Source organism: Artibeus jamaicensis, unplaced genomic scaffold, assembly GCF_021234435.1.
Source record: "Artibeus jamaicensis isolate MK-2021 breed Jamaican fruit bat unplaced genomic scaffold, CSHL_Jam_final contig_1998, whole genome shotgun sequence".
NCBI lineage: Eukaryota > Metazoa > Chordata > Mammalia > Chiroptera > Phyllostomidae > Artibeus > Artibeus jamaicensis.
The window spans coordinates 15996964-16011123 of NW_026521407.1; the positions used below are offsets into that span (position 1 = coordinate 15996964).

At 36.7% G+C, this 14160-nt stretch overlaps 1 protein-coding gene across 17 annotated transcripts in view; it reads right to left on the reverse strand.

Annotated features, from left to right (window-relative positions):
- Positions 1-14160, reverse strand: part of BPTF (bromodomain PHD finger transcription factor) — a 137903-nt gene that overhangs the window by 43500 nt on the left and 80243 nt on the right. For all 17 annotated transcript variants that reach the window (XM_053655507.1, XM_053655505.1, XM_053655498.1 and 14 more), the window contains 5 exons: positions 11456-11635; positions 8101-10411; positions 3879-4003; positions 2640-2768; positions 288-438 (listed from right to left, as the gene is read on the reverse strand). In XM_053655507.1, coding sequence (XP_053511482.1) covers positions 288-438; positions 2640-2768; positions 3879-4003; positions 8101-10411; positions 11456-11635 — 2896 coding nt within the window. The remainder of the gene's footprint in view (positions 1-287; positions 439-2639; positions 2769-3878; positions 4004-8100; positions 10412-11455; positions 11636-14160) is intronic.

Genomic DNA, 14160 nt, shown 5'->3' on the forward strand with positions numbered 1-14160 from the left:
CTACCCTATTAGGTTATTTGGCATCTAATATTAACTGAAATCTGGTTGACCTTTACATGATGAAGAGGTCTCAAATTATTTTAAAAATAAAAGTTAAATTAAGATAATTAGAAATTGATATATAAAATTAGCACAGGGCCATAATAAATGATATACAACTAGTACTTAAAATCAAAAGGTAGAGTAACATAGGACACACTGAATAAAGTATTAAGAAGGTAATTCTTTAATTCTGAAGTGATAAAATTTTCAAATATCTGATAACGTGTTAGCCATTTGCTTCTTACCTCTCAGCAAACGCCCTGATCTCCCATAGTTCCAACTCTTCCTCCGCTACCCAGGTTTCAATAATAACAGGGCCAGTTTGCTTGGGTGTTTCTGGTCTCTTTGGCCGCAATGCACTTGATCGAAGGCCTTTCCTCTGAGGTGTTGGTGTTTCTTGAGAAAAGAAATCAGAGTATTTTAAGCAATATAGCTCCGAAAATTACAGTACTTCTGGCATCTCCTCTTAATATATCATGAAAAGCAGGGATTGCCAACCTTTTTCTTGAAAAGCCAGATGGTAAATACTATGTGGGCCAGATGGTCTCTTACAATTTCTTAACTCTGCCTTTGCATCACAAAAGGAGCCAAACACAATATATAAATGAGTAAGTGTGGCTGTGTTCTAATCCAACTTTATTAACAAAAGCAGGAAGTGGGTCAAGGCTCATGGGCACCTAATACGAAGGCCTATGGACCTTTCTGAAGCTTGTTCCCTTTGACTGGAATACTATTCCTAGCCTTCCACCCCTCACTTGACCAACAACTACTTATCCTTCAGACCCTAACATGGATATGACTTCCTTCAAGAAGCATGGCTCGTTCTTCCCACAGCTCGGCTGGGTATCCTTGCCATGTACAACTGTGGTGATCTATATTTTCCCATCAAGGCACTAAAGAAGGGGGTGGCTTGATAGTTACCAACATTAATGAAGAGATCCTGAAATACTAAAAATAGGTAAAATATCCTAATGATAAAATTTCAAAAAAAAAAAAAAAATAGGGAAAGGTCCAAGTATTGGACCCTCCCATATGTTCAGGGAATAAGAAGTAGCAGAATCAAAGGAAAACAACAGAAGGAAACTGTAAAAGCAGGAGGACCCAGGTTCTACAAAGTGACAAAAGCCAAAGAAAAGTGATTTAAGGAGACTGCCTTCAGGATTGCACCAAAGGCTATGGGGTCAAGACTAAGGACAGGTCAGAAAATCCTTCTTCCATCTATGTCTCTGCCTATCAACTGAGCTATCTAATACTGTTCCAGAACAGCAATCTTTTAATTATTCTAATGTTTCATCATGTACTAGGATAGGTACCCCTTAACAGTGTTCTTTTCTTTTCTTTTAAAAAATATTTTATTTATTTATTTCTAGAGAGAGGGGACAGGAAGGAGAAAGAGAGGGAGAGAAACATCAATGTGTGGTTGCTCTCATGTGTCCCCTACCGGGGACCTGGCCTGCAACCCAGGCATGTGCCCTGACTGGGAATTGAACCGGTGACCCTTTGCTTCACAGGCCCTCGCTTAATCCACTGAGCTACACTAGCCAGGGCTTAACAGTGTTCTTTTCAAAAAGGCCATTCTCAGGTATTTATTCTCCAGGACAAACTTTTCAGTTAATTCAATCAAGATTCAAAAGTTAAGTTTATGTACCTGGAGACAACTGACCTTTATAAAATATATAAAATAGTATGTTTCTACCTAGGAGCAGCATTTTCCTTTTACTAGTTTCTTTCTCTTTCTTTCAAAAAAGAGAGAGAAACTTCGATGTGTTGTTCTACCCATTTATGCATTCACTGGTTGGTTCTTATACGTGCCCTGACTGGGAAGGACCAAACCTGCAACCTCAGCACAGTAGGACAATGCTCTAACCCAACTGAACTATTCAACCAGGGTTTTTTCCTCATTTCTTAATAGATTTTTTCCATAAGTACTTTTATTGCACATATAAAATAAAATTACTGATTTTTGTCCATAAATCCTGAATTGGGACACCTTACTGAACTCTTTTTAGTTTTAATAGTTTTGATTCTCAAGTATATTATTGTAATACTATAACTTTCCTTTGCTTCCTTGAGAATAAAGGATTGATCTCATTCTTTTTTTGGATCTGCATTTGCCACCCCGTACCCCCCATATAGATGCTCTGTGTTTCCTGAGTAACTCCTTAACTTCTTATATATTATTTCTATTCTGAACACTGAAGTATTTTACAGTAGCTTTAACCCGTGAGTCAACAAATCTTCCTTTACCACTTATGTGGTAGAAACCAGGCAGACTTGGTGGCTACCCTGTTGGAGAGGGTAGTCCAGTGTCAATCACTCCACAGCTTAATTATGTAAGAGGTATTATTTATTATAGCTCTTTCTAGCCTCCCTGCTCTTGGCACTGTGCCTATAGGCATCAATGTATGCCTAGTGGAATTTTGCTATGTTCACTACTTAATTATCATTTTAAAATATAATAGTTTATGGTATCATAAAAATAATCTTTTTGAGAAGTTAAATAATGAGTTAAAGAAACATTAAAATCAAATTTCAATTCATAAAAAATGTGGCTAATAGGTTAATAATGAAAGAACAAAATTCTTTCAATTCCTTACCTTTTGGTGCTTCTGGAACTCCAATGGGGCAAATGATTTTCCTGATACAGTATTCCGATCGAATGCCATACGGACCAACATCTCGCCTCTTAATTATTTCTGTTGTTGTGATTTCAGTTTCAGATGTTTCTATGGTGATTTAATTCAAGAAGTATTAATAACCAACTAAAATACTCAGGGACTAAAAAGGTACAACATCTGCCACTTTAAAAAAGAGACACACATGGAATAAACTGTTGAAAACATATGATTAATGATCACAGAATCACTGTTAAAAAGCAGTTCATACTGAGTTTCTTTCTCACTGGAAATTTCTAAGTTGAGCAAAATGCTGTTTGGGGTAGCTTAGTTCCTGGTGGCAAAACTCATCCTAAATGACAACTCTAGGAGAAAAGCAGCAAGCTGAGAGCTTCCGATGTTGTAGTTTAAATGATTTTTATCTCGTAGCAGCAATTTTCAACCTTGTTCATCTCATGGTACATATAAACCAATTACTACAATTCTGTGACACACCGAAAAAAGGGTTTTTTTTTTGCTGATCTGATCCCCCAAAAAAGGTTTAAATTTAATTCTTTCGTACCAAACGGCTACTCCTATGTTGGCTGTTGTCATTTTTTAATTTGACAATCTAAGGGAAAAGAGGTCAGTGCCCCTGACTAAAAAGTCAGGTATTCTTTTTTTTTTAAGAGCTTTATACATTATTTGTTACCAGTGCGGACTACCATTAACTTTTATGCTTTTTTTTTTTTAAGAAAGAGGGGAAGGGAGGAAGAGAGAGAAATATCCATGTGCAAGATAAACAGTGATTTACTGTCTCCTATATGTGTCCTAACCAGGGGCCAAACCCACAATCCAGGCATGTGCCCTGATTGGTGATCGAATTGGTGACCTTTCAGTCTGCGGAACAATACCCAACCCACTGAGCCACACCAGTCAGGGAAGGTAATGAATGTTCTTGAAAACTCTTACAGCACACTGGTTCAAAATAGCTGCTCTACAATAATAAGCATCTTTTTAAAATTCAGACTGGTTCATACATAAGTGACTCACCTTGTCATCTGAACCCCCTTTACCTGCCCCCAGGATTTCCTAGCATGTGCTGCCAAACTTTAGCAAAGCTGCATTTTTTAAATATAATATTTTATATTTTAATAAGTAACAGATATGCTTAAAATTAAGCAAACTGTCAAGTGATTTTCTCTTTAAGCTTAACCTAGAAAAACCTTTGAAACCCCGTACCTGTCCGGGTAGTCCCTCCTCCTGGAGGAGCCTTGGCTGCCATGTCATCCCATCGCAGACTCGCCCACAGCAACCGTAACATAAGACTTACTCCAGCTAAGGACTTCACGGTCTGAAGTCTATACCTGAAAGAAAAACCCAAGAAGAACATGTATATGTAGATGTGTACACACATACACCCACTCTATGAAGCCAAAGGACTGTTTTTATCTTCATTCAATATTTACAATACAGTTTTATAAGCACTTTGTCTATTATATGTCCCTAAATAAAAGAACTTTTTTCTCCCTCGGCATAACAAGCATCTAACAACTTAAAAAAGATTGGTAGTCACTTCAAATGCCATATAAATCTGTACATCAAGCATGCTTCATTGTAAGATAGGGCAAAAACTTATGAAGATTTTATAAATTTAGCCTAGTCCCAAAATTTGTTAGAAAAATTATTAAGAGCATATAGAAATAAATTGTTACAAATCTGATTAAGAGTTTTGAAGAAAGATAAAATCTTAACATTGATTTTTGCTAAAACAAAATAGAAATGTTTATATTTTCTCAAAAAGCAGAACAAAACCAAAACACTATGCAAGGACAATAAGACCTTTCCAAATAGAAAAAATTGTATACAACTGGTGGCTGTGCAAAACATAACTCCTATATGATGAATATTGCTAATACTAATAAACACTTTACCAATATTAGTGTAGTTTTGGGATATTACAGTGAAGAATAAAAAAGGACATACTGTGTTAGTTACTAATCAAGAGTCAACAGAATCTCTGTTTTTTCTAAACACTATGTGTGAACTCACTAATATTTTAGATATTCCTTTTAAAATAACATTAAAATCACATTTCAAAACAACAATGAATATCCTGTTCTAAAATAGAATTAACCATAAAACACTTTAAAGCAGGCCTAGGTTGTCAAGTCTCTATTAGTGATCTTTGTGTAATTAAACACTTTGTTGACATTTCTATATACTTAAATAAATATACTGGTTGAGTTCACTAAGAAAAATCCTATACAACTTAATTTCCTCTTCTAACAGAGGTAGAAGGTAAATCTTAGATAATTTGGGAGGCAATGCTTTCTATTATTAATGTTAGGTTGGAAAAATGCAAGAAAGGGAAAGCTGGAGCCAAAAAGTTGCTGCAACTTAATTTCCCATCTCCACAGGTGACACCATTATTCTCTTTGTCGTGTTATCTCCCTGTGAATCCTCTGACCTGCACAGATTAATTTTTTAATTAGAGGGCAAATGTTAACTAGCGCAGGGATTACCTAGGAGGGGGTAAGTCTGTGTCACTTTCAGACTACATGCTATAGAAATGTCCTAGGAAAGTTTAGATGCATTATTTGGAAAGAAGTCTCATTCTCTTTCCTTCTTTTTCTTACCACTCTTTACAAACAACTTTATAGTACCTTTATTATATAATGAAAACATCATGTGGGGAACAAACTTTGTGTTATCAGCCTGTTCATTCATTGCTTCATTCAAAAAATATTTGAGGGCCTTTTATGTGTTAGACTAAGTGAAAGGAGCTAGGACACAGAAATACATTATAAACTGTTCTTGTGTCCTCAGGAACTATAACAAAGGAAAAACACAAAGTAAGGAATATCTGATTTTGCTCTGGGTTGAGGATCAGAGCTTTGCTTGTGGTTCTCAAACATCACAGATGTGGGGGTAGCTGACTGAGAGCAAGGAGCACACATATGCTTAGAGAAAAGCATAGAGGAGCACACACTTTTTCCCGAAAACCACATCCGGTGTGCTATGGCTGGCAGGAAAGGGTGTAGAAGTACAGAAAGAGATGAAACTGGCATAAGAGAAAAGGCAGAGCCAGAATGTGCTACGCAAAATGGAAGAATTATGAGCATAAAAGGTAATCTATATTAAGGCCTCTGAAACTTATCAGTATTGGGTGGTTCATAAAGGGAAGTACTTCTCATAGACGTGAGGGACAGGTGGGACAGGTGACAAATGCTTCCCCCATCTCAGTCCTGCAGGAGTTAACAAATCCCCTTTAAATGCTTGGTCAGCTCAGTCAGAATATTCACAGGATAGATCTGCATTTTAGGAGGATCCATCCCGCAGTACTGTGGAGACAACTACGAGTTCAAAGTGATAATAAAACACAGAATCAAGGCCTGGGGAAAAAGGAGTAAGGGAATGGACAGTGTGGAGGGCAAAAGAAGCTCCAATGAGTGGATGAGGCAAGTTTTACTTATTCAATACTGCTCAGCCTTAACATTAATAAAGATCGAATATGCACCTTTGGCATTCTTAGCTCCTACTCTGAACATCAGAAATGTTTTATTCAAGTGTGAGTACAAAAATGCATTTCACGTGCATATTTTTATAGCTATACATTTTTTAAAATTGCATTGTAAAGACACGAATAATTTACATATTCACCCATGCCTCTGTTAGACAAAAGGGATTATTTCTTTCAACTTCAGCAAATTAAGATGTTAGCATACATTTAAAGGAAGTATCTGTTTAAAATGTACAGGAAGGTACTTCCTTCCATTTAAAAAATGTGCAATTAACTAAACAGATACAAATTGTGTCCAGAGTGCATATTAAAACAACAACACAAGGTTCCTGAAACCCAGCTGTGCAAAAAGGGGCCCTGGGCAACGAACGCTTGAGCGGAACTGATCCAAAGAAAATGCTTCCCAGTTGAGTCTATCTTCCATTTCATAATAGAAGAAAGCAGAAAGGTCTGCCTCCACCACTGCCAGGTCATTTTAATTAAAGTATTTGTACATAGTAACTTTTCCAGTGGGAAAGAAGTTACCTGCAGGACAGTCAAGGATACACTTTGGGACCGCTCTCAATGAAGAAAGCAGAAAAGTGCAGAGTAATCCTACAAATCCATGAACTGTAATGAAGAGTTCCTTGATTCCCTGCAGGATTCTGCAAATCCTTCATTGCAGGCCCTGCAGAGAAATTGTACTTTTCAGCTGTCTCTATTGAATGTGTAATGGAGTGATGATATTTTAATTCAAATCAAAAGATGAGTTATAAAAACTTGGTCAAACCAACTATGACTGGTCATATTAATAAGTTAATTCCTTTATAGAGAGTACTCATTTACACTCTTTCTTGGTCTTTTATAATACTAGCTAATTGTCACATAAAGGAAAGAAAAAAAAGCATGATTTTTAACTTAAAGAAACTGGGACCATATCAAAGATACACAGAAATGAAGCCTGCTCAGTAACTTGCAGAAGTAATCAATTTCAGAAAGCTAACCAAATATAACTGCAAAACTGAGATCCTTCCTGGTTTCTGTGCATGTCCTATAAAACTCTTTATGTTTATGTTCTATCCTTTTCAACTCTATGGGTGAACAGGAAAAAAGACAAGGACATGAAAAAGGACAAAGCGAGGATAAATATGTGAAATGTGATACAGCAGAAAAAGTACTGGGCTGGGATTTAAGAAAACTGGGCACTATTCGTAACTCAGTCCCTCTGTGGGCAGAGGCAACTTATATTATACATTGTATAAAAGATAAGAAAGTAAGATTGTTTCCCACTATAAAACTACATGATCTCCCAACCCCCAATACTATACACTATGACACCCCAAAGCTTAATGACTCGGAAATTTTAAATTACAACTATTTCTGGGTTTAAAAAAAATCCCTAAGCAATCTCAGAGACTACCTTTACTCACATACATAAGAGAACTCCAGAACAAATGTTTATCATGCAAATAAATATTAGGAAGATTTCCATATTATAATGAACCTGATGTGATTTATAGGTAAGTTTCCTGTATCTTAAAATTTTACGAATTATGGAACAAAAAATAAAATATATCTTAATCCACGATTGGGAATCCATGTATGTGGAAGGCTGACTTAAGTTATACATGGATTTTTGAAGACAGGGTGTTCGGTGCCCCTAACTCCCACGTTGTTCAAGGGTCAACTGTAAAAATATTCCAGAAAAATTGGTGATTATCCAATTTTATGAGTAATTCACATGGCAATAATTTGGAAAGTTAGACCACAAAAACAACTGTGTTCATCACGTTTCTTTTGTCTTGTGAAAAGTAAAATTGAATTTCATTTTAAAGGATTCCCTTACATTTTTGGTCTTTAAGTATATTCCTCTCATCATTTCTCTATTATCTCAAAAAAAAAAAAAAAAAAGAATTCTTTTCAACTTTTTCCCTTCCCCAAATACCTTTTTAAAGTACATACCTCCAAGTGATACCAAAGGTTGGTCTAGGAGAAGGATATGGCCATATATCCAAGGCAGGTTTAGCATTGTAATTAAAATAAGGGACTTCTCGGATTCCTCCTTTTCTGGCCAATTTTTTTAAGTCATCATTAGGTAAAACGAATATGCTCTTCTTGCTGCTCTTGGTGACAAACTTTCTATAAGATGGTAGAGCTGTACCTGAACGAGTCTTCTTCGGTCTTGAAAATTTCATGAGTTTCACTTTATCTTTTGTGGAATATTCTTTGCTTACAGTCATAGATGTTACCAAAGTGCCTCCTGCGGTGGTCAGTGAGTCTGTCACTGTTGTGGTGACCACAGTTTTGCTCTGCTCCTTCACAGAGATGATGTCCACATTGCTGCCTATGGAGGGTGTGGAAAGCTTTGTTACTGTTGTAGTGGTGGTTGTAACTGTGGATTTGGCACAATTTTCTGTGGAAGAGACCACAGTCTGCTTATCACCTTTTGCTACTTTGATTACAGTTTTTGACTCTGTGGCCACTGTGGATGTCATGGTGGTAACTTCTGTGATGACTGTTTTTCTTTTAGATTCTCCATTGACATTTTCATCTTTGTTGGTGGGCAGGCCATTTTCATCAATGAAATCATTACTGAGGTTAGATTCCTCTTCAGAAGTAATAGGTGATGGAGAAACTTTCTTAACTTCTGAGCTTTCAATTTCCATATCTTCTACCTGAGTCACTGAACTACTTTCTGGACAAGATGGGGGAGGTGTAATAGTTTGTGTTCTCTCAGACTCTTTGGTTAATGGGAGGGTCTCTAGGCCGTCTTGGTAGTCACCTTCAGCATCTGAAGATCTCGGTAAGCATGATTTGGCTTCCAAGTTATTTTTTTCATTAAAATCTTCCATGATAACATCACCATTCATGAATGGCTTTACAGCAGATTCTTTAACAGTCAAAGACTTAATATCACTTTCAGGAATTATTTTATTTATATTATTAACCTTTGGTTCAACATCACCACTTACTACTTTACTGTCAGAAATTTCTTTCAAGCATTCACCTTTCAAATATACTTTAGGTTTATTATCTTTTCCATTTATTTGAAAGGTACTTGCTTTCTGTCCTTTCTTTTGAGACTCTCGATTTTCATTATTCTTTTTGTCAGTGCTACTGTTTAGATTTATTTGATCAATACATTTATTAACTGGTTGCTCCTCTAATTTCTGTTCTTGATTCAGTTTTTTACCATTTGCTTCAGTTACCTTACCCTGCAGCCTGTCATCACAGATTCCAGTGGACTTATCTGAAACAGACTCACATTTCAATGGTTCCAAGCCTTCAATACCTTGTTCTTGAGTTATGAACTGCTCAGAAATACTGTCATTGCTATTCTGAACAATCATATCTTCTTCACTGCTGTCTTGAATAGACAAAGTATCAGAACTATTTTCCAAAGTGCTATTATATTCAAAGTCACATCCCGTTTTCCCTTGAAAGTCCATTGCTTTGGACAGAGATGGGATATCTCTATCATCGGTACTTCTAGATACTGATGGAAGTAAAGGGCTTTGGGAAGGAGAAACAATAGTGTCATTATTCTCCTGTGTGAGTGGTTTTTTGTTCTTAGACATCAAAGTACCAATTTCATCTGCACAGCCTAGTTTAGAGTCATCAATAAGAAAATCACTTCCCTTTGTTTTAATCTTACTGGGTTCCAAGCCTTTACTAGTTGGTTCAGAGAGACTCTCATCTATGTCATTTCCAACAGAATATTGTTTCTGACAGTTTGTCTCTAGGCTCTGAATGGAGACGTCATCTAACATTGGATCTTTTGGATAAAGTTTGCTTGTTGTATGATCAGGATCACTGATTCCCAGAACTGAGGAATCACTTTGTGAATATCCCCGAAAAAAGTCTTCAGATTTATCATTACTTGCATTAGGGCTTCGTTCTTGCCTAAGCAAGTCACTATAACACCCTTCTTTTGCTTTTGTTAATCCTGGTGACTCAGACGGACTTTTCAAGGAACTTGCAGAGGTCTTTCCTGTGCCCTTAATTCCACCCTCCAACTTCATTTTTTCAAGTTGCTGTTTTTCTTCCAGTGTAAACTGTTTAATTCTCCTTTCAAGAAGTCCATCTAGTTTGGATGATTTAATTTTCTTTTTATAACTAGTCCTTAGATGAAAACCCTCACTGACATTGACCACATCTATTTGAGAACTTTCCTGACAATTTATGTGTGATTCTGTTTTCATATCATCATCTATTTCCATTGGTTCTTCCTTAAAGGATTTATCATTGTCAGAATCTAAAACTTCTTTCACATCTGTGAAACAAAGACATTTATATAAGTGTTACTTTCAGTCTGAAATGTGGAATTCATGGTATTTTTATTTAAAAACTACCAATTTCCACTCAAGAACAAATATAAATAGCTATATAATTCAAAGTTCTTGACATGATTAAAACAGGTTAACAAATGGGGCTCAAGTTTATGAAAGTTTAAAAAGCCAACATATTACAAATGTTTAAATGTTCAGATTCTTAGTATGTAAAACTGATGGAATGCCACAATAAAAAATTACTTAATATATGATAGCTATTACACATGCCAGTAATTCATGTAAGATTCTGTATAGAGCATTTTATACTTATAAAATATCTTAAGGCTGATGTACTATCTAGCTTATCTAGTTTTTAAAAAACTGTTTTTCACAAAATGTAAATTCTTCAAAAGGTTGGATGTAGTTATTTCATGACCCAGCAATTTGATGTCCACATAAACTTGTAAACAATTGTTCATATCAGCATTACTCACTAATAGCCAAATAGTAGAAAAGACCCAAATATTCACCAACAGATGAATGAATAAACAAAATGTGGCATATCCATATAATCAAGTAATACTCAAACATTTTAAAAACTGAAGGAATACTGACACAGTATTCCTTACAACATGGATGAACCCTGAAAACAGGCTACATGAAAGAAGCCAGTCACAAATACCACATACTATTACATGATTCCATTTATATGGAATGTAAAACTAGGCAAATTCATAGAGACTGGAAGTAAATTGCTGGGCTGGAGAAGGAAATTTAGGGAGGACTGGGAATGCTAATGAATATGAGTTTCTTTTGGAGGTGATGGAAATGTTCTGAAATTGATTGTGGTGACGGGTGAAAAACTGTGGAATACAAAAAAACCACTGAATCGTACTCTTTAAATGGGTGAATTACATGGCATAAGGATGATGTTTCACTAAAGCTACTATCAAAAAGAGACAACGCAGTAGCTTTCCTGCTGTGTGAACTAGATCCAGTGCATTCTTATAACCCTTAGGCAGCCCTCCACAACTGACCCTCCTTACCTTGGTCCTTCTTCTCAGGAATCTTTGAAATTTCCATTTCACCGTGGTCTGCTCCTTTTGCTGCATCTGAATCTTTTACCTCGTCTTTCTCAGAATCAGGCTCTGTTTTTATTTTTTTTGGACTTCGTGGGCTTTTTCTTCTATCTGATTCATCCATATTTTCGTTCATACTAGTTTTGGCTAAAAAGAACCAAGAATATATGTTGCATATTAACAATTTAACATATCTAATTTAGTACAAATTATCAGATATTTTCTAGCAAGATATACTTCATTACTTTTTATTTAAAAATAAAAGAAGTTGAGCCCTGGCTGGTGTAGCTCAGTAGACTGAGTGCAGGCTGCAAACCAAAGGGTTGCCAGTTTGATTCCCAGACAGGGCACATGCCTGGGTTGCGGGCCAGGTCCCCAGTAGGGGGCACATGAGAGGTAACCACACATTGATGTTTCTCTCCCTCTCTTTCTCCTCCCTTCCCCTCTCTCTAAAAATAAATAAATAAAATCTATGAAAAATAGGCCCTGGCTGGTGTGGCTCAGTGGAGTAAGTGCTGGACTGGGAACCAAAGGGTTTCTGGTTCAATTCCCAGTCAGGGCACATCCCTGGGTTGAGAGCCAGGTTCCCAGTAGGGGGCATGTGAGAGGCAACCACATTTTGATGTTTCTCTTTCCCTCCTCCCTCCCTTCCCTTCTCTCTAAAAAGATAAATAAATAAAATCTTAAAAAAAAAAAAAAAAAAAGCCCTGGCTGGTGTAGCTCAGTGAATTGAGCAGGGGCTTGCAAACCAGACAATCGCGGTTCGATTCCGGTCAGGGCACATTCCTGGGTTGCAGGCCGGTTCCCTGCAGGCCAATTCGCAGCAGGGGACGCACGAAAGGCAATCATACATTGATTTAAAAAAAAAAAAAAAAAACCTATGAAAAATAAAAAGTAAACTGACCCGCCCCGCCACAGGGGCGGGGGCTCTAAGAGTCATTTCCTGTATATTATCCCTCAATAAAATGTTTTAAAAAATTGAAGGTTCTATATATGCTTTCATATGTTTGGGTGACCTAAAGCATAAAAGGAATGACTGCCTTTTCCATGTGCTTTAGAAGCTTTCACGTATGAGACCACGTCAACCTGTCTGCATCAGTGGTCTCTCACATACACTGTGTTACAGAACCATATTAGAATTGGATAAATGCTCTGATCCACTAAACAAACAAAGTATGTACACAAACTTTTATAATAAATTTCAATGGATTCTTGGATAACCTTGACGTTTATCTATGGATTCCAGGTAAAATATACTTAAGTGTGTGTCACACAATAAGAGACAAGAGAAATATCCAAGTGCAATGTGTGGCCTAATGTGGACCTAATTTACTTCCAAAAGTAAAAAGGCGTTTCTGAGACAATTGAGGTGATGGGAATATGAACTGAGAATCAGATGATTAATATGTTAGCTGCTGTTAATTTACTGAACGTGATGATGCCATGATGGCTATGAGAAAATGTTCAATTTAATTAGAGACGCATAATAAACTATTTTTGGTAAGTAACATACATGATTTTTGGGATTTGCTCTAAATACAGAGGAAAAAAAGTCCAGGAAAAATGTGGGCAGTGACAACTGAAAGAAGAGTGACAGAATTTAATAATTGTTCAAGTTGAATGATGGGTTAGATGGGAATTGGATTATACTACCATTCTCTTTTGTATAGTTTCAAATTTTCCATAAGAAAATAAAAATGAAACCCACAGAACAGAACTGTTCTCTGGATGAATACTCTTAGCCCTTAGAAGCATTTCCTACCTTGTCTTTTTTCACTTACACTCAAATATCTCAAGGACTTAGCAAGATGTACCTATCCTTTCATTTAAATAAATAACTCGGCCCTGGCTGGTGTAGCTCAGTGGATTGAGTGCAGGCCTGCGAACCAGAGTATCATGGTTCGATTCCCAGTCAGGGCACATGCCTGGGTTGCAGGCCAGTTCCCATCAGGGGATGCATGAGAGGCAACCATACATTGATATTTCTGTCCCTCTCTCCTTCCCTTCCCCTCTAAAGATAAATAAATAAAATCTTTTTTAAAATTTAAAAAAAAAAAAAAAAAACTCTTTCCAGGAAGATCTGAATAAGGAAAGAGAAAAGAATGCAAACCTGTCAAACCCTCCCCCTCCCCCCAAAATCACTTAGTACCTGTCAAGACAGCAGGATAACTGTGAGCGAAGAAAAGCATCACACAAAGGGTGATGGGATATATGTGACCCCACAAGAAACAAAAAAGAATTAAAAGAAACTCAACTGAAAGCCTCCACAGTCAATGTTTCTATAATTACTGCAAAACAGCTGGCAAATATTTTTCAATGGTTTCAAATTACTCAAAAGAGCTTTATATGACAATGGCAGCCTCATCTGAGAGCTGTAAGAATCCTAATTTTTAAAAAACATTTTAATTTATTTTTAGACAGGGGGAGGGACAAAGAGAGGGAGAGAAACATCAATGTGTGCTTGCCTCTTCTGTACCTTCTACTGGAACCTGGCCAGAAATCCAGGAATGTGCCCTGACTGGGAATCCAACCGGTGACCCTTTGGTTTACAGGCTGGCACTCAGTCCACTGAGCCACACCAGCATGGGGAGAATCCTGATATTTAAAACAGACAACTATAAAATGTTTGGTTCCCCCCCCCACTAAAGACTTCCTGACATAAACAATATTAA